At 43.1% G+C, this 20,882-nt stretch overlaps 1 protein-coding gene across 3 annotated transcripts in view; it reads right to left on the bottom strand.

The window, feature by feature from the left end:
• The window catches only part of SEPHS1 (selenophosphate synthetase 1), a 110,181-nt gene that overhangs the window by 55,072 nt on the left and 34,227 nt on the right, over positions 1 to 20,882 (bottom strand). For all 3 annotated transcript variants that reach the window (XM_040413160.1, XM_040413159.1, XM_040413161.1), the window contains exons 3-6: positions 19,887 to 19,990; positions 18,583 to 18,690; positions 11,295 to 11,449; positions 1,506 to 1,596 (exon numbers count right to left, since the gene is read on the bottom strand). In XM_040413160.1, coding sequence (XP_040269094.1) covers positions 1,506 to 1,596; positions 11,295 to 11,449; positions 18,583 to 18,690; positions 19,887 to 19,990 — 458 coding nt within the window. The remainder of the gene's footprint in view (positions 1 to 1,505; positions 1,597 to 11,294; positions 11,450 to 18,582; positions 18,691 to 19,886; positions 19,991 to 20,882) is intronic.

Genomic DNA, 20,882 nt, shown 5'->3' with positions numbered 1-20,882 from the left:
CTATTCACCCTAACAGATGTCTATTAGGGTGAATAGGACCTCAAACTCTCCCTGCACCCCTGTGCATAATGCACACAGCAGCAGGGAGCTTACCATGGCAGCCAGGGCTTCAGTAGCGTCCTGGCTGATGCCGTGTGTGTGTATAATATATATATATATATAAATAATAAATATATAAAAATATATTATATTATATATATAAAAATATATTATAATATATATATATATATATATATATATATATATATATATATATATATATATATATATATTTCCCCCCCCCCCCACCAAAAATAATTTAAAAAAAAGGGGGGGGGGGGGGAATGGCCCTGCGTCTTATAAAGCGAATACTAATGAGCATTATGGAAGCGCTCATTAGTACCGAAGGACCGGGAAGCTCTGTACTCACCGCTTCCTTGTCCTCTGCTGTGGCTGTGCACAGCGCGAGGGCGCTCTGTGACCTCACGCTGTGCGCATCGGGTCACAGCACAGCCGCAGCAAAAAGAAGACAGAGCACGCTGGTGGTAAGGAGCAGCGGCGGCCAGGAGCAGGAGGGTTAAGTGTTTTTTTTAATTTTATTTGATCTGTGGCATGGGGGCTAATAAATGGCACTGGGGCTGACAAATGGCATGGGGGCTCATAATAGAGACTCCTAGATGGCTTGGGAAGGCTGATCTGAGGTATGGGGAGGCTGATCTGAGGTCTTACTAACATTGGGGGTCTGATCGAGGGTCTTATTAACATTGGGGGTCTGATTGGGGCTGTCAGAGGAGGTCTCATTAACATTGGGTGTCCGATTGCTGGCCTGATCTGAGGTCTAATGAAAAATATTTTTTTATTATTGTCCTCCTCTAAAACCTAGATGCGTCCTATCATGGGGTGAGTCTTATAAAGTGAAAAATACGATAAATGTTTAGTTAATTTATGTAAAGCCCGAGAGGGCTTAATTTTGTACAGCGATGGCTCTGCCGGTTCCGGTCGCTGGTCTTGGCGCGGTTTTCACGTTGATCTACATGTACAGAGATGGTGATTATCTGACAGTTTTATGACCATGATTCCCTCCCTGGACATACAGGTTTACATATTGTTGATATTACCTTGATGGCCAAGAAAAAATTTGTTTATTCACCAAATAGCAGCAACGTTTCAGTCCTCTCAATGGGACCTTTCTCAAGCAGTGTATATATAAATATGAATATATTTCTATATGCCAAATTAACGTGGAGGTTACCTGTATCAAAGGACTTGAAACTTTTAACTATGATAATTCCCTGGAATTACTGGTCGTGCCGTGCAAATTTCATAATGGAATATCACCATGTACATTATAAGCTATTTTGGTTAACGATAGCATTTAATGGATGTCCATGTGGTTCAGGATCAGAAACCTGACAGCTCTCTGGCAAACAACCAATTTAAGACAACCTTCTCATGGCTGTTGGACCACAAAAATACTTAGAATTATCATTTCCTATTATCAGGAGGATGCACAGAAGCTTACTTACAATATCTAGCCATTGATGAACTGCTACTGCAACTTGGGTCCCCAAAGGCTTGGTCAATACAAGGACATCTCCAGGTACTGCATTGTCTGGCCTGTGTGGATACAAGAGCAGAAAGAGTATGCCTCACATATAAATGTATCTGCCATATCTAAGTACAATGCAATGCCCAAGTCATTCCTCGCTCATCCCACTCTGATGCTTCTTGGGTTCGGCGCAGTTTTCTATTTTCTATCACGACACAGGAAACAGAAGCACTTAGTCAACGGCTGCTGTTGTGACAAACTTCAGTCAGGGGATTGATCGAGTGGTCACCCTTTCTGTATAGAGAGGGACCAGGAAGGAAAGACCAGATTGGGGACTTAGGCTACTTTCACACTTGCGTTTGGGGTTCCTCTTGTGAGATCCGTTTGAGGGCTCTCACAAGCGGCCCTGAACTGATCCGTTCATCCCCAATGCATTCTGAATGGATAAGGATCCGTTCAGAATGCATCAGTTTGGCTCCGTTCCGCCTCCATTCCGCTCTGGAGGCGGACACCAAACGGATCCGTCCTGACTTACAATGCAAGTCAATGGGGACGGATCCGTTTGACGTTGACACAATATGGTGCAATTGCAAACGGATCCGTCCCCAATTGACTTTCAATGTAAAGTCAGGAGTCCCTATTAATATACCATCGGATTGGAGTTTTCTCCAATCCGATGGTATATTTTAACTTGAAGCGTCCCCATCACCATGGGAACGCCTCTATTATAAAGTTCCAGCTAAATCAATTTGCATAAATAAATAATTGGGGTAAAGAGTATATATATCTAAGTTCCAGCAGAAGATTAACCCCTAAAATCACAATTTTAATGATATACTTTAAAAAAGATCCCACATGGGCCTCCTATACCAAAACAAAAAAATTACATACAAGATAATTGACTGATAATTAACATCCAGAAACTAAATGATATTACCTGGGGTGTGGGGAGAATGTATCCCTATGTCTGCCCCTATCCTAAGACCTCAGCCCAGAGGAGACTCCTGATGGTGGAGACCCCCTGTCCACGTTCCTAGACTAATGTCCCTACAGGGATAGGTACACAAAAAAAAATAAAAAATTTCCAGGAGTGCCCCGGGTATGAGGTAAGGCTAATAAGTTGACTATCGTATAAAACTTTACTGAATGTTACTGGATGTTACAAACACACAAAAAGAGTCAGGATTGATATGGTGGTCAAACATCTAACTCAAACAAAGTGTAGATATAGATAGTCGGGGTTGACAATATAGTCAGAGCACCTGAAATAACCTTGACGCGTTTCCCCCTAGTCAGTGCTATGGGATCATCAGGAGGTAAAAATAATAAAGACCCTAGTGGTCTATACAGTGCTGGTGTAACACAATATATACTGGGTTATAGCCAGGTTACATAGCCAAATCATCGCTCTACATATAATTTATACAGGGGGTGCCATTCTAGGGCCAATCGACATATAGCGTGGCACCGCTCCAGACCAGCCACACACCACAGATATCATGTACGGCTATAATCTAGGTGCTGTGGTCCAAGTCCAGGAGGCCAGATAAGGATGTGTTCCACGTCCTGTAGGACAAAATAGTCATATGCCCACATGATGTGGGCATATGACTATTTTGTCCTACAGGACGTGGAACACATCCTTATCTGGCCTCCTGGACTTGGACCACAGCACCTAGATTATAGCCGCACATGATATCTGTGGTGTGTGGCTGGTCTGGAATGGTGCCACGCTAGATGTCGTTATTTTCAGGTGCTCTGACTATATTGTCAACCCTGAAGGTTTTCTAAGAGATGCTATCTTGGAGTACCTCAATGAAAATAAGCAAATAATATCAGTTTCTATGAGGAGGTAAGTTCTAGACTTGACAGCGGCGAATCAATGGATGTCGTATATCTGGACTTCTCCAAAGCATTTGACACTGTACCGCATAAAAGGTTAGTATATAAAATGAGAATGTTCAGACTGGGAGAAAATGTCTGTATGTGGGTAAGTAACTGGCTCAATGATAGAAAACAGAGGGTGGTTACTAGTGGTACACACTCAGGTCACTGTCACTAGTGCGGTACCACAGGGGTCAGTATTGGGCCCTATTCTCTTCAATATATTTATTAATGATCTTGTAGAAGGCTTGCACAGTAAAATATCGATTTTTGCAGATAACACTAAACTGTGTAAAGTAATTAATACGGAAGAGGACAGTATACTACTACAGAGGGATCTGGATAGATTAGAGGCTTGGGCAGATAAGGTTTAACACTGACAAATGTAAGGTTATGCACATGGGAAGGAATAATGCAAGTCACCCGTACATACTAAATGGTAAAACACTGGGTAACACTGAAATGGAAAAGGACCTAGGAATATTATTAAACAGCAAACTAAGCAGTGAAAACCAGTGTCAGGCAGCTGCTGCCAAGGCCAATAAGATAATGGGTTGCATCAGAAGGGGCATAGATGCCCGTGATGAGAACATAGTCCTGACACTTTACAAATCACTAGTCAGACCACACATGGAGTACTGTGTACAGTTCTGGGCTCCTGTGAACAAGGCAGACATAGCAGAGCTGGAGAGGGTTCAGAGGAGGGCAACTAAAGTAATAACTGGAATGGGGGGGACTACAGTACCCTGAAAGATTATCAAAATTAGGGTTATTCACTTTAGAAAAAAAAAAAAAAAAAAGACGACTGAGGGGAGATCTAATTACTATGTATAAATATATCAGGGGTCAGTACAGAGATCTATCCTATCATCTATTTATCCCCAGGACTGTGACGAGGGGACATCCTCTGCGTTTGGAGGAAAGAAGGTTTGTACACAAACATAGAAGAGGATTCTTTACGGTAAGAGCAGTTAGACTATGGAACTCTATGCGTGAGGAGGTGGTGATGAGCGGCCTGGATGTATTTCTGGAGTGTAATATTACAGGTTATAGCTACTAGAGATGGGTCGCTGAACACTGCATTTTCAGCACCGGAGCTACACTGAAATAGCTGATCACCAGGGGTGCGTGATGTGAGACCCCTGCCAACCATGTCTAGCCCGAGAATAGGCCATCAATTACAAAATCCTGGAAGATCCCTTTAAGGACTCACTCTCCAAGCTCATTTTGTTATTCTGTGGTTTTTAACTACATCACAGCTCTGCTGTTTTGTGTATGTATATATGTTTATCATTAGGGATGAGCGAATCGACTTCGGATGAAACATCTGAAGTAGATTCGCATAACACTTACCCGCATTTTTCGCCCTATAGGTTTTTGAGGAGGAAAATAAGAAAAAAAAACATATTTTGAACCAAAAGGTGTGCTTTGAACTAATGGTAGCCTGTGGCTGACACGGTTATTGGGGGGGGGGGGGGGTCTGTGGCCGACACTTACGGGGGGGGTCTGTGGCCGACACTTACGGGGGGGGTCTGTGGCCGACACTTACGGGGGGGGGTCTGTGGCCGACACTTACGGGGGGGGGTCTGTGGCCGACACTTACGGGGGGGGTCTGTGGCCGACACTTACGGGGGGGGTCTGTGGCCGACACTTACGGGGGGGGTCTGTGGCCGACACTTACGGGGGGGGTCTGTGGCCGACACTTACGGGGGGGGTCTGTGGCCGACACTTACGGGGGGGGTCTGTGGCCGACACTTACGGGGGGGGTCTGTGGCCGACACTTACGGGGGGGGTCTGTGGCCGACACTTACGGGGGGGGTCTGTGGCCGACACTTACGGGGGGGGTCTGTGGCCGACACTTACGGGGGGGGTCTGTGGCCGACACTTACGGGGGGGGTCTGTGGCCGACACTTACGGGGGGGGGGTCTGTGGCCGACACTTACGGGGGGGGTCTGTGGCCGACACTTACGGGGGGGGTCTGTGGCCGACACTTACGGGGGGGGTCTGTGGCCGACACTTACGGGGGGGGTCTGTGGCCGACACTTACGGGGGGGGTCTGTGGCCGACACTTACGGGGGGGGTCTGTGGCCGACACTTACGGGGGGGGGGGGTCTGTGGCCGACACTTACGGGGGGGGGGGGGGTCTGTGGCCGACACTGTTATGGGGGGGGTCTGTGGCTGACACTGTTATGGGGGGGTCTGTGGCTGACACTGTTATGGGGGGGTCTGAGGCTGACACTGTTATGGGGGGGGGTCTGTGGCTGACGCTGTTATGGGGGGGGTCTGTGGCTGACACTGTTATGGGGGGGTCTGTGGCTGACACTGTTATGGGGGCATGTGGATGGCATGACACTGCTATGGGGGGGGGGGGAATCTGTGCATGACAGATAAATAGCATCTTATGCTATTTGACATCCACAGATCCCCCCCTAACAGTGTCAGCCACTGTGAATGACCCCAAATACAGGGGGTGGGGGCTGGCATCTAACACTAGCTTTTAAATGGCAGTGGGGACCCAGTGCAGTCATTGTATTCCATTGCAACGGGCCCCGCTCACTGTACTAATGGTATTTACTGTAACTGCGGGCAATGGTTAACTATAGATATGTTCGATCTATCACTGAGCAGCCTGTACTTACGATCATAGCAAGCTGGAGGCAGGAGGCTGGGCGGGCGGGCACTGGCAGCGTAACTTCCTACGTCACATGCCTGCGCCGCCTGCTTCATTCATAAAGTGGGCGGAGCAGGCACGTGCCGTAGGAAGTTACGCTGCCAGTGCCCGCCCACCTGCCCAGCCTCCTGCCTGCTATGATCGTAAGTACAGGCTGCTCAGTGCTGGATCGAACATATCTATAGTTAAACATTGCCTGCAGTTACAGTAGATATGATTAGTACAGTGAGCGGGGCCCAGTGCAATAGAATACAGTGACTGCATCGGGCCCCGCTGCCATTACAAAACTAAAGGCCGGCCCCCAGCCCCTCCTCGCTGATGCACACGCCGGCCGCGCTGTGCAGCTTGCGGTCAGCGGTGCATCAGTGTAAAAATGGCAGCCTTTCCCCCATAAGACACACTGCCATTTTCCTCCCACTTTTAAAATATGGTAGTTTGAATACTGTACGGAGCGAGCGCTCCGTACAGTATTAGAATTAATTGGCTCCTATGAGCTGAAGTTATTACTTTGCAAAGTCTCACGAGACTTCGCATAATAACTTCATAAATCAATTTCTACTGTAAAAAAACATTTCCCGAACTCTGGTTCGGTTCCAAGTGGTAGCTTGGAACCGAACCAGAGTTCGGGAAATGTTTTTTTACAGTAGAAATTTGATTTATGAAGTTATTATGCGAAGTCTCGTGAGACTTTGCAAAGTAATAACTTCAGCTCATAGGAGCCAATTAATTCTAATACCGGACAGTATTCAAACAAAGTATTATGCAAATCGACTTTGCATGTTTCATCCGAAGTCGATTCGCTAATCTCTATTATACTATGCCTGAGGAAGAGACCCACGTTGTCTCAGAAGCTTGCTATGTAACATCACCACGTATTTTTGCTAGCCACTGAAGACTCTTGTTTCACTTGAGTGATAAAAACTTCACACAGAGCCAACATATTGAGGGACATTTATGTTGTGGCATAAAACAAAAAACAAAAAAAAAAAAAAAACGTCACATATTATGGCACACGTGGTACGTGTGCTATAATTTGCACCGCCTGCCGCATTTACTATAACTTTCTCAAGAAGTGGCAAAAGTTATAGTAGCTGTGGTAGACTTCAGTTTCTGGCAGGCACATGGCAGGACAGAGATGCGTCTGATTTAGGAATCTGCGTCTTAATAAATTAGGTGCATGTCACACCAGTGCAGGGTGATCAAGACTTGTGCATGGATGCGCCAGTCTTGTTAAAGGTCTCTCATTGTCCATTTTGTAACTACTGTAGACGTGTAACGACCGATGTATATCTGAAACAGATACAAAGGTAAAAAGGTAAAGGAACCATTTTCTTCTCTACCAAAAGCCCAGTGCTGGTAATACAAATGATGAACAGATTACACAACATTATATAACTGCCTCTGTGTACAACATCTAACTACATTGCTGACCTCAGAGTCATTAGGTGAAGGAATAGGAGGATGCAAATTCCACGTATGATCAACCAGATGTAAGCAAAGCACTTACATTTAAAAGGGATATTCCAGTTACATTAAGTTAACTACTATATACTGTAGATGCTAAGAAGATGAGAGGCAAAGAAAAAAAAAAAAAAATGTCCAAAAGTAGCTTTGATGTTAAGGGGTTAATTTACGTGCAAATACAACAGTTATTTACAGGCTTATTAAAAGGGGTATCCCGGTTACATTAAGTTCTCCCCAATCCACAGGACAGGGGATAGCTATTAGATTGTTGGGGGGCCTTACCGCTGGGAACCCCACCGATCATGAGAACAGGGACACCGTATCCACTGCACTCCCCTGAAGTGAATGGAGCAGCCAGTCAGGCGTGGACGCCATAATCTCTATGGAAGTTTCAGGGATAGCCGAGTACAGCTCTCACCTGTCTCCAGAATTCACATAGAAATGAATAAAGCGGCCGCACGGATTCCCAACCAGCCGCTTTGTTTATTTCAGGGGGCTGCAGGGGGTACTGGACCCCTGTTCTCATGGTCGCTGGGGGTCCTAGTGGTAGGATCCCCACCGCTCTAATAGTTATCCCCTATCCTATGGATAGGGGATAACTTAATGTAACTGGAATACCCCTTTAATAAGCCTGTAAATAACTGTTGTATTTGCACATAAATTTTGGAATTTTTTTCCTTTGCCTCTCGCATCTATATACCTTAGTTCCCAACCCCCCCCCCCCCCCCATAAAATTACCATTTTAGCATGTAGTTTATAAATAACTACAAGGAAAACTCTCCAGCTCTCTGGATCCGGCATTGCCAGACGGTACCGGAATAACCACCAGCCCCATTAACTATAATGGGGGTACAGTGGAGATCCAGCCTCTACCCAGCAAAGATGCCAGGATTCAGCCAGAAAAAAATATATAAATGTTGCTGGAAGGCTGTACTACATATGTGATGTGAAATTAGCCTAAGGGTCCATTCAGACGTCCGTAAGTGTTTTTCAGTCTGCAAATTGCGGGTCCGCAAAACATGGATACCAGCCATGTGTGTTTCTCATTTTGCGGACATGGCCGGCCCTATAATATAAATGCCTATTCTTGTCTGCGATTGCGGACCAGAATAGGACATACTTTATCTTTTTTGTAGGGCTGCGAAATGGAACTACTGAGGTGGACAGCACACGGTGTGCTGTCCGCATCTTTTGATGCCCCATTGAAATGAATGGGTCCGCATCAGTTTTGCAAGCTTCCAAAAATACGGACGTGAGAATGGACCCCAAGGTTAATCTTATAGGACGTTTATTAACTGTGGAAGACTACCTGGGTGAAAACCACAAAATTATGAGGAGAAAATACAAAATATGCAAATGTTGCCCTTGGTTGGATTGAAACTCAGGATTTCAGTGCTGAAAGGGAATAGGAAAAATCCAACACTGTGAAAAAAAAATATATATAGTATGGCAGCCACGTGATGATTCTTAATGAATCTGCCAACGAAATCCATAATAAATCATCAGATAGAGAAATTATTATGCGTCCTGATATAGCAGTAAACATATTTAAATATTGGATATACCCGAGTTGCAATATTTGGTATGAAAGCGAGATGGCTACAGAAGGGACGTCATGTATCTAGACAAAAGGAATTCCTTTGCTTTCGTTTTTCCGTGCTAGAGTATCCTAATTGCGTACACATGCATGGGGATAGACACTATGGAGATATACAGGGTGGGCCATTTATATGGATACACCTTAATAAAATGGGAATGGTTGGTGATATTAACTTCCTGTTTGTGGCACATTAGTATATGTGAGGGGGGAAACTTTTCAAGATGGGTGGTGACCATGGCGGCCATTTTGAAGTTGGCCATTTTGAATCCAACTTTTGTTTTTTCAATAGGAAGAGGGTCATGTGACACATCAAACTTATTGGGAATTTCACACAAAAAACAATGGTGTGCTTGGTTTTAACGTAACTTTATTCTTATATGAGTTATTTACAAGTTTCTCTTTGTTTACAGCCATTGACATGTCGCAGAGGTTAACACGTGAGGAGCGGATAGAAATTGTGTTGATGTCTGGTGAACGCAGTAACCGGGTCATTGCAGCAGATTTCAATGCAAGACACCCTACGAGACCACCCATCTCCCATGCTACAGTTAGCAAACTGCTTGCTAAGTTTCGGGAAACTAGTTCAGTGTTGGATTTGCCAAAATGTGGACGCATGAAATCTGTCTCTAATGAAGAAACATCAGTGGCTGTCCTAGCTTCATTCAGCAAGAGCCCACAGCGTAGCACTCGCCGCATGTCACTGGAGAGTGGCATTAGTCGAACATCCCTTCGGCGGATATTAGCTACAAATGGCACCCTTACAAACTCCAGCTACTGCAGCATCTCAACGAGGATGACCCAGATCTGCGCACTGAATTTGCAGAATGGGCAAAACAAAAATTGGAACAGGACCCTCAGTATACGCAGAAGATTTTGTTCAGTGATGAGGCAAACTTTTATGTGAATGGTGAAGTTAACAAAAAAAAACATTGCATAGATCCCTCCAAGACTGTTGGAACAAAAAAAATTGATGGTATGGTGTGGTAAATGGGGTACAAAGATAGTGGGGCCATTCTTCATCAATGGAAACCTCAAGGCCACTGGATATGCGAAATTGCTACATGATGATGTGTTTCCCTCTTTATGCACTGAAGCTGACACGTTCCCTGAGTTTTTCCAGCAAGATGGTGCACCACCACATTATGGGTGTCAGGTCCGAGCATTCCTAGATGAACAGTTTCCTGGAAAGTGGATTGGTCGTCGTGGGCCAGTTGAATGGCCCCCAAGGTCTCCCGATCTGACCCACTTAGACTTTTATCTTTGGGGTCATCTGAAGGCAATTGTCTATGCTGTGAAGATACGAGATGTGCAGCACCTGAAACTACGGATACTGGAAGCCTGTGCTAGCATTTCTCCTGCAGTGTTGCTATCAGTGTGTGAAGAGTGGGAGAAAAGGGTTGCATTGACAATCCAACACAATGGGCAGCACATTGAACACATTTTATAAGTGGTCAGAAACTTGTAAAAAAAGCATGAAAGAATAAAGTTACATTAAAACCAAGCACACCATTGTTTTTCTTGTGAAATTCCCAATAAGTTTGATGTGTCACATGACCCTCTTCCTATTGAAAAAACAAAAGTTGGATTCAAAATGGCCGACTTCAAAATGGCCGCCATGGTCACCACCCATCTTGAAAAGTTTCCCCCCCTTACATATACTAATGTGCCACAAACAGGAAGTTAATATCACCAACCATTCCCATTTTATTAAGGTGTATCCATATAAATGGCCCACCCTGTACATCACTTTGTTCAAACATGTCACAAGCCCATTGGCTCTTTGTATTTTTAGGCTGTAAGGGAGACACCAATGTTTTTGATAATAAAAGGAGTCTTCTACGATTTGGGGTCAGAGGAAGACTCAAATACCACCAAGAGTCATGTCTTCTCATTATTTTGCCCCTAGACTAAATTTAAAGATTTGGAGCATTGCAGACAACATGGTTAGATCCCTTGTTTAGTGATCATACAAAAATTCAACCATGACAGTCCCATTAAAAAATAAGAACTGATGTGAGTGAATATGTTCTGTGTACAAAGGTTTGGAATTTGATGTGGCTGTATAAATAACAATCCAATAGCAGACTTAATCTTGGCACAAGGCACTGAATGTACAGCCTTGTAATATCATACATTTAGCAACTCACATGATGAACTCATTAGGCTGACATACAGTTGTGGCAACTCCTCCAAGAACAACCCAAGGATTTAATACGGTCTGGCCTCCCGTAACAGAAGTCCCAGCTTCTTCTGCAGCATCCTTGAAGCCCTGAATGATGAGAGGCATCACCTTGTCTCTTTCCTAAAATACAAATACATACATATATGCAGATGACTAAATCCAGCTTTTTCTAGGACACTGCATGCATATTAATATTACTAGTGTACTGCGTTTATCACAAACCCAAAAATAAAGTATGTTTTGCCACTTAAGGATATCTTTAACCACTTATCGACATCTGTCACTTATACCATATTTTTTTGCTTTACAAGACGCACCTAGGTTTCAGAGGAGGAAAATTAGAATTTTTTTTTTCATCAGACCTCAGATACCTCCAATCTTCATCAAAGATCAGACCCCTTTATCAGCCCAACAATACCTAAATTAAACTTGCCTCCAATGCTCTTGACAGCGCCACCACTCTGCACATCCAGACACTCTTCCTGCACTCACCTCTCCCTGTTCTCTTCCAGGCCCGTGCTGCACTGTGACCTAATGACACACAGCGTCAGGTCATAGTGTGCTCACAAAGTCCTGATGCTGTACACAGTCAGGACCGCACAACGCCCGGAAAAGACCAGGGAGCAGTGAACACAGCCAGCGCTAGCAGCGCGCCCCCCCCCCACACACACACACAGCACCTCCTGCATACTAATGAGGGTTTTCATAATGGAAGTGCTCACTAATATTCACTTTATTAGACGTACTGACAGTTCTCCCCCCACCCCCCTCCCACTTTAGGAGGAAAAAAATACTTCTAATAAAGCAAAAAATATGGTATTTGGCACTGTAAGCAAGTACTTCATGATATATGCCTGGATGGAAGCTAGAGCAAAGGGGAATAACTTCAGCTAGAAAATGCCTAGCGGACATTTAGCATTGTGGCGTGATACAGTAAAACTTTTTTTCCTCAATTAGGGTACTTTCACACTTGCGGCAGAGGATTCAGGCAATACGGACGCAAACTGATGGCATTTGTCAGACGGATCCGGATCAGTCTCTCCAGTGTCATCCGGAAAAACGGATCCAGTGAAAAAAAAAAAATTGCATTTTTAAAAGGTCTGCGCATGCGCAGACCGGAAAGCCGGATCCGTTTTGCTGGAACACTTAATGCTGGATCAGGCACTAATACACTTCAATGTAAATTAATGCAGATTCCGGGAAGTGTTCAGTATTTTTGGCCGGAGAGAAAACTGCAGCATGCTGCGATTATTTTCTCCGTCCATAAAACGTAAGAGGGACTGAACTGATGCATCCTGAACGGATTTCTCTCCATTCAGAATGCATTAGGATAAAACTGATCAGTTTTTTCAGGTATTGAGCTCCTAGGACGGAACTCCATACCGGAAAACAAAAACACTAGTGTAAAAGTACCCTTATGCAACTAGTACGGCCATCCACATAAGTATGTTTCAGTGGCTTGCATGTCACCTACAGTGTATTATGAAAGTCTTCAGACTCTTTCACATTTTGTGATATTGCGGAAATTGAAAAAAATATTTTTTGCACTCAATGTTCAAAATCTTTTCTAATTTATTGAATAGGAAAAACTAAAATCTTACATGGACATAAGTATTTAGACCTTTTACTTAGAACTTTGCTGAAGCACCTTTGGCAGTGAGTCCAGTCTTCTTGGGTATGATGCCACAAGCTTTTCAGACCTGGATTTGGGGATTTTCTACTATTCTTCTCTGCAGATCTTTTCAAGTTCTATCAGGTTGGATGGGAACAGTCATTTTCAGGTGACGTTCCATTGGGTTGAAATCAGGACTCTAACTGGGCCACTCAAGGACATTCACAGAGTTGTCCCCAAGCCATTTCTGTGTTGTCTTGAGTGTATACTTACGGTTATTGTCTTGTTAAAAGATAAACCTTCAGCAGAGACTGAGGTCCATAGTAGGTTTTCATTAAGAATCTCTCTTAATGGAATATCTCCATTCAGATTTCCCTGAACCCTGTCCAGTCTCCCTGTCCCAGCTGCGGAAAAACACCCACACCCCATAATGCAGCCACTACCATGTTTCATTGTAGTGATGTACTGAGCAGGCGATAAGCAGTGCCTGGTTCCCTCCAGACATCACACTTAGAAATGATCCCAAAAAGTTCAGTCTTGGTTCATCAGACCAGGGAATCTTGTTTCTCACAGTATTTGGGTGCTTTTCTGCAAAGTTCCATGTGTCTGTTACTGAGAAGAGGCTCCTTTCTGGCCACTGTCATAAAGCCCAGATTGGTGGAGCGCTGCAGTGATGCTTGACCTTCTTTAAGTTTCTCCCTTCTGCACACTGGATCTTTGGAGCTCGGCCAGAGTGACAATTGGGTTCTTAGTCAATTCTTACCAAGGGCATAGGAAGAGTCCTAGTTGTTTCAGACTTCTTCCATTTAAGAATTATGGAGGTCGCTGTGCTCCTGGGAACTTTCAGTGCAGCAGAAATTCTTTGTACCCTTCTCCAGATCTGTGCCTCCACACAATATAGTCTCCGGGCTCTTCGGCCAGTGTTTTTCTCCTAATGGCTTGGTTTTTGCTCTGACATGCATTGCCAGATGTGAGACCTTCTATAGACAGAAAACATAGAAACATAGAATGTGTCGGCAGATAAGAACCATTTGGCCCATCTAGTCTGCCCAATATACTGAATACTATGGATAGCCCCCGGCCCTATCTTATATGAAGGATGGCCTTATGCCTATCCCATGCATGCTTAAACTCCTCCACTGTATTTGCAGCTACCACTTCTGCAGGAAGGCTATTCCATGCATCCACTACTCTCTCAGTAAAGTAATACTTCCTGATATTACTTTTAAACCTTTGCCCCTCTAATTTAAAACTATGTCCTCTTGTGGTAGTTTTTCTTCTTTTAAATATTCTCTAATCTTTTACCTTGTTGATTCCCTTTAAGTATTTAAAAGTTTCTATCATATCCCCTCTGTCTCGTCTTTCTTCCAAGCTATACATGTTAAGGTCCTTTAATCTTTCCTGGTAAGTTTTATCCTGCAATCCATGTACCAGTTTAGTAGCTCTTCTCTGAACTCTCTCCAAAGTATCAATATCCTTCTGGAGATATGGTCTCCAGTACTGAGCACAATACTCCAAATGAGGTCTCACTAGTGCTCTGTAGAGCGGCATGAGCACCTCCCTCTTTCTACTGGTAATGCCTCTCCCTATACACCCAAGCATTCTGCTAGCATTTCCTGCTGCTCTATGACATTGTCTGCCTACCTTTAAAAGGTGTTGTTTAAGTTATATTTATTGATGACCTATCCTCAGGATAGGTCATCAATATCAGAACGGCGGGGGTCCGACACCCGGCACCGCCGCCGATCAGCTGTTTGAAGAGAAGGCGCGCGCCGTGCCAGCGCTGCCTCCTCTTCATTGATTACCTTCTCACCATTGCATCTGCAGCAGTGAGCAGGTGTAATTACACCTAACCATCCCATTCATTTCAATGGTATGGATCGCTCCAATACAGCGATCTGTACCATTGAAATGAATGGGACGGCTTGGGTGTAATTACACCTGCTCACAGCGAGAAGGTAAACAATGAAGAGGAGGCAGCGCTGGCACGGCGCGCGCCTTCTCTTCAAACAGATGATCGGCGGCTTTGACGGGTGTCGGACGCCCGCCGATCTGATATTGAGGACCTATCCTGAGGATAGGTCATCAATAAATATAACTTGGACAACACCTTTAAGTCTTCTGAAATAATGACCCCTAAATCCCTTTCCTCAGATATTAAGGTTAGGACTTTATCACTGATTTTATATTCTGCTCCTGGGTTTTTACACCCCAGGTGCATTATCTTGCACTTATCAACATTAAATTTTAGTTGCCAGATTTTTCTTATTTGTATTAATTTTAGACAGCTGACCTAGAACCTCTTCCTCTGTAAAGACATATGCATCAAAAGATTCATTAGTCTTCCTCCATAACTGAGGTCCTTTTCCTTAATTTTCCTTTGTAAAAACTGAACAGAAGTAATCATTGAGGCAGTCAGCTAGTTCTTTATCTTCTTCCATATACCTTCCTTCTTTTGTTTTTTAATTTGTCAATTCCTTGTTTTATATAAATAAACAGGGCACTCAAGGAAACCGCGACCATGTATTTAAAGCAAACCTGAGCTTTTATTATTACTAAAACAGAAAAATAAAAACAGATAAATAAACAATGGATTTGTACTGTAGTCTTAAACTATAATGGGTAACAGATGTCTAATAGCAATATAGTATACAATTGGCTATCAAATATGGAGTAATGTTAGTATAGAATAATCGGTAATGTTGGAAGCAAATGATCGATATTCCAATCTAACACCATATATACAGTCCAATGGTTATGTTGGAAGCAAATGATCGATATTCCGATCTAACACCATATATTCGGTCCAATGATTATGAACAACCCGAAAAAGTCACTGATGGTCGATAAAGCTTGCCATTTATTATCGAGACCAAGACCAGATGTCCCACATTATCCTCCATCTGATACTGGAGCTTTATTAGTCTGGGTGTTGGAGCCTGAGAGTTTGGGCCGGGACTCAGGCTTGCTACATTGTTTGGGGAAAAAGCACGTGGATTTCTGCTTCACCCAAGGACTTATATGCTGCAGCCTGGTGTGAACAAACACCAGACGCAAGGGGACTGGGCATCTCCACCAGAGGCATCAGACCTGCGGCAGCACTCCTTGGCATACTGGACTTCAACTTTGACAAGTCTACAATAGAGTTGTGTCTAATCTAACTCAAAAAAGATTTGCTGAATTGACGGCTCCAGACCTATACCTACTCCACTGGCAGAGCTCTCTCATAGAGGACGCCGATCCTCATTCACGCGAATACCAAGTGAAAATCCTGTGAGTATATTTTATCCGCAAGGCGAGATTGGTGCTTTTACATACTACACCATAGTGCGGTTTCTCTACCATAGAGCTCCGATAGAGGACATCTACAAGATCTTATTCACGCGTTGGACAAGTGGAGTTCTAGCCGTCTTCAATCTCCCGACTAAATAGTGCTGTATTACCAAAAGCATATCCGGGGAGTGAGAACACCTCAAGGTTTTGATGAAAATTTCGGATAAATATTTGGTCGATTATAAGGTAAAGAAATATTCTAACTTGCAAGTTATTAAGTAGCGGGACGCCGCTACCCACGCTGCTTCGGCAGGACGCCGCTGTAATCAATTGTGTGACATCTGGTCTTGGTCTCGATAATAAATGGCAAGCTTTATCGACCATCAGTGACTTTTTCAGGTTGTTCATAATCATTGGACCGAATATATGGTGTTAGATCGGAATATCGATCATTTGCTTCCAACATAACCATTGGACTGTATATATGGTGCTAGATTGGAGTATCGATCATTTGCTTCCAACATTACCGATTATTCTATACTAACATTACTCCATATTTGATAGCCAATTGTATACTATATTGCTATTAGACATCTGTTACCCATTATAGTTTAAGACTACAGTACAAATCCATTGTTTATTTATCTGTTTTTATTTTTCTGTTTTAGTAATAATAAAAGCTCAGGATTGCTTTAAATACATGGTCGCGGTTTCCTTGAGTGCCCTGTTTATTTATATTATACGTTTTATTGTATTGAGTGAGTGGTCTCAATTTACAGGAGCACCTGGTGGTGTTCATTGCCCCTAGTGCGACATCTTACCTATTATTTAATTCCTTGTTTTAGTTTCCTTTTTTCATTTATGTATCTGAAGGGGGGTGTCTTTCCAAATCATGTCCAATCAACTGAATTTAGCACAGGTGGTCTCCAATCAAAGTGTTCCTTTTTAATAAATTTGCAAACATTTCTAAAATTATGTTTTCACTTTCTCATTAAGGGAGACTTAAGTGCAGACTGATGGTGGAAAACACTATTTATTATTATTTTTTTTTATTTTTAGTACAAAGCCACAACATAAAATGTGAAAAGGTCTGAAAACTTTCCGAATGCATTGCATCTAGTGCTGTCAGATGTTTGGAGAAGTCACAACTCAAATATTCTTCTGGTCTCATTGCCCTACCCCTAACTGGTACATCCTGGACTACTTGTGTACTGCAAAACAGTGGTCACACAATTGTTCTTCTGTTTCAAGTTCATATCCCAACCCCCTTTTTATTGAAGCTACGCTTAAGTGGATCGTTCACCAAGTTCATGCTGCTCCATCTGAGGACAGTAAAGCATGGTTTTGGGAATTTTGATTAACAGGTTTGACTGGTGTCACTTACTAGTTAATCTGAAGTAGTTTTCATAAAAATCACTGTCCATCAGCTGCAGAGTGAGCCAGTGCTGGAGTCCTCTGAATGCTGTGTGCGCGCTCACGAGTCCTTAATATTCATGAGCTGCCGCCTCCTCTCACCCACCTGCCTCTGATTTACAGCTTTCTCCCTATGCACAGTATAGGAAGAAAGAGGTCAATGGACCGTAGGAGGGCAACCTTCTGTTCATGAATCCGAGGACTCAGTGCTTGGCATGCATTACATCTGATAAACAGTGATTTTTTGGGAAACTACTTCAAGGTAACAAGTAAATGACAGCACAGGAATTAGGGACTCCAACTACTTTATGCTGCTGTCAGGTTAGGCAGCATAAACATTGTGGCATATTCTTTTTAAATGGGTTTTCCCAAGACTTAAGTAATCAATATCACATTGGCAAAAGTCTGACAGCTGTTGTCACAAGCTACATAGCAAGGCACCGGAACTACCAGGCAACATCCACCGTGAAGTGCCTGGTTACTGTAACGCTGCTCCCTGCACTCCTGCCAAACTCCTGGTACTCCTAAATGGGAGCAATGCTGCAGTAAGTAGCTCTGTCCACAACATAGAGTAGATGAAGCTGTATAGCTCTGGTACCCATTTCCAGCGCCAGAGTTACAGAGTACCCCGCCAATGTGATATTGAGGATCTATTAATATGTAGGTCATGAATATAAAATCCGGGAGAACCTTTTTAATAATTGTGTGCCTCGCTCTCCATGACAGCACTGAACCTGACACAAATAAGAAGGGAACATGATGTCATCAGAACCTACAGTTCTAAAGCCCCAGGCTCTGTGGCTGTAACTTTAAAGCAATCGTGTATAAAGCATAGAAGGCATTTATAGATAGGGCTCTTTTACAATCTTTTTGGCATTTTGATATTGCCCATCTATTCTGCTTAGGACAATTATAGACAAGTTTTGTCTATTTCACTTATAAAAATAATACATACCCGATCAGTCAGTTTATTACTGACACCGAGAAGCATCAACATGTTGTCACATTCAGTTACCCCCATTGCATACAGGTCGCTCAATACATTTGCACAGGCTATTCTTCCCTGTAAAAAAATAAATATATATGTAAGGCTACTGGTTTTATTATGTATATTTATAGCTGGAGCATATGTCTAATTATTACTATAGCAGCAAATCACTGGCCTCAGTGGTATACAGCATGAGACCGCTGAGACAAGCGATTGGCTGCAGCCAGACAATGTTTGTCCAAGGAAAAGAAATAAGTGGCAGAACTGGATCAGAGGGGGCTAAGAAGGTAAGTTTAAAACGGGTTGTCTCAGATTTTGATGTTGATGACCTATCCTCAGAATAGGTCATCAATATCAAATTGTTGGGAGTCTGACACCCAGCACTCCCACCAATCAGCTGTTTCAAAAGGCAGTGGAGCTCTGGTGAGCGCCATGATATTAAAAAAATCGGTCACGTGGCCTAGGCGCAGCTCAGGTCCATTGAAGTGAATGTGGCTGATCTGCAATACCAAGCACAGCTGCTATATAATGGACAATGTTGTACTTTGTAAGCAGTGAGGAGGTCACAGCGCCTACAGGAGCCTCCACAAACAGCTGATCTGCAGGGGGTCCTGGTTGTTGGATAGGTCTTAAATATCAAAATCTCAGAAAATCCATTAAGAGGGGTTGTGTCAAGTTTTCACAGAATGGCACTATAGGAAAAAGTGCCATCCTATGTGCACTCCCACGGTCCCGGCCACCAGAGAGGACAGAGTTTTTCCTATAGTGTGCAAACACAACCATTGCTGATGGATTGCAGGGTGGCCATAACCATGGAAACGAGCAGTGTATAATGTGTTGGAAAAATGGATCCAGCCAGCAAAGGAGACAATATGGACAATCACAATATATTAGTAAGTGCCTGGTATTAACTTTCTCTACATGATAAATGTAATTTGCTGAAGTGAGACAGCCCCTGTAAACCTTTATCCTGTGGACAGGGCTCAATTTGTAGACTTTGCCTAACCCCTTTAATTGTTTTGATTATTTTATCAGGCTCACAGCAGTTTGCCTACATAAAAATAACATTGACAACCCCTTACAACGGAAAATGTCACGCTGCTAGTCATACTCTAGCATGGTAAATATGGTTGCACAGAAATCCTACCCCGTTTAATCTGCGGGTTAATGCAACCACAATTCAATGTCCTTTGGTGCGATTGTAGCATGTGACTAGAAGTCGCTGTGAAGGTCCTAGCCTAATAGATATACACAAACACTTATTGACCTACCATCATATAAGGGTCATCTACAATAGGATAAATATAGTCTGTAGTCTGAACGAGCGAAAGGCCACCATGTCTTAAGGGGATGACGCATGTGTCCATACCAATACCTATAAAAAGTAAAAATACAATTATGTTAAATTCATTCATTTTAAACTAAATTGTCTTTTTTTTTTAAATCAACAAATGTTTTTGCTGTTCATCTTTCATGAATTACAGGTAGGAGATATATCTATCTATATTATATCCATCTATATTATATATATATATATATATATATATATATATATAATATATATTCGGTTGTGATTTGCCGTCAAATTACAGAATTTTGAAGACTAGGGTAACGCTGTGATGAGAATGATTGAAGAGAGATTTAAGCTGACTTAATTATGTCAAAAACAAACAAACATTCTCATTGCTGTGGGTATCTTTGCATAATGGGGATGGCCAGTTTTAGGCTTTTAGGCTGTCAGGTAGCAACAAATTAACTGGCATTGAAGAAAAAAAAGGAGCAGAACAAAAATTTAACTAGTGCCAGATCAGTTACATGACACATCAATGGAGCCCAACAGTCCCATCTGTCCATCATGCTGGGAGTCATTTTACCAGACAGTATTGTGCTGCATGCTCCGCCATCTTGTTTGTTATTTTTTTATGGAATCTACACTGGAGACTCCTATTATATCCACTAAAGTAGGTGTAAATGTAGCCTAAAAACTTCAAACCGCCTCATTTTCTAGCAGCATAATTCAACTCAACTCTTCTTAGTAAGAACTACAGATACTTGGGATAAGTAGCTTCTCGTCAGGATTTTACTAGGCCATCAATAGCTGACTGTCTGGGGTCCAGCACTCTCTTCTGGGACCATACAGCTCCATTTGTCGTGAGGTGGGCTGAGCTCATTACTAAAAAACTGCTCCCATTCACTTCAATAGGAGCAGTGCTGCAGTATACAGCTCATATGTTTTGCAGTTCGCAAATTGCAGATCCGCAAAACAA

The sequence above is a fragment of the Bufo bufo genome, chromosome 1 (genome assembly GCF_905171765.1).
Source record: "Bufo bufo chromosome 1, aBufBuf1.1, whole genome shotgun sequence".
In the NCBI taxonomy this organism is placed as follows: domain Eukaryota; kingdom Metazoa; phylum Chordata; class Amphibia; order Anura; family Bufonidae; genus Bufo; species Bufo bufo.
This window is presented reverse-complemented; position numbering and strand designations above follow the sequence as displayed.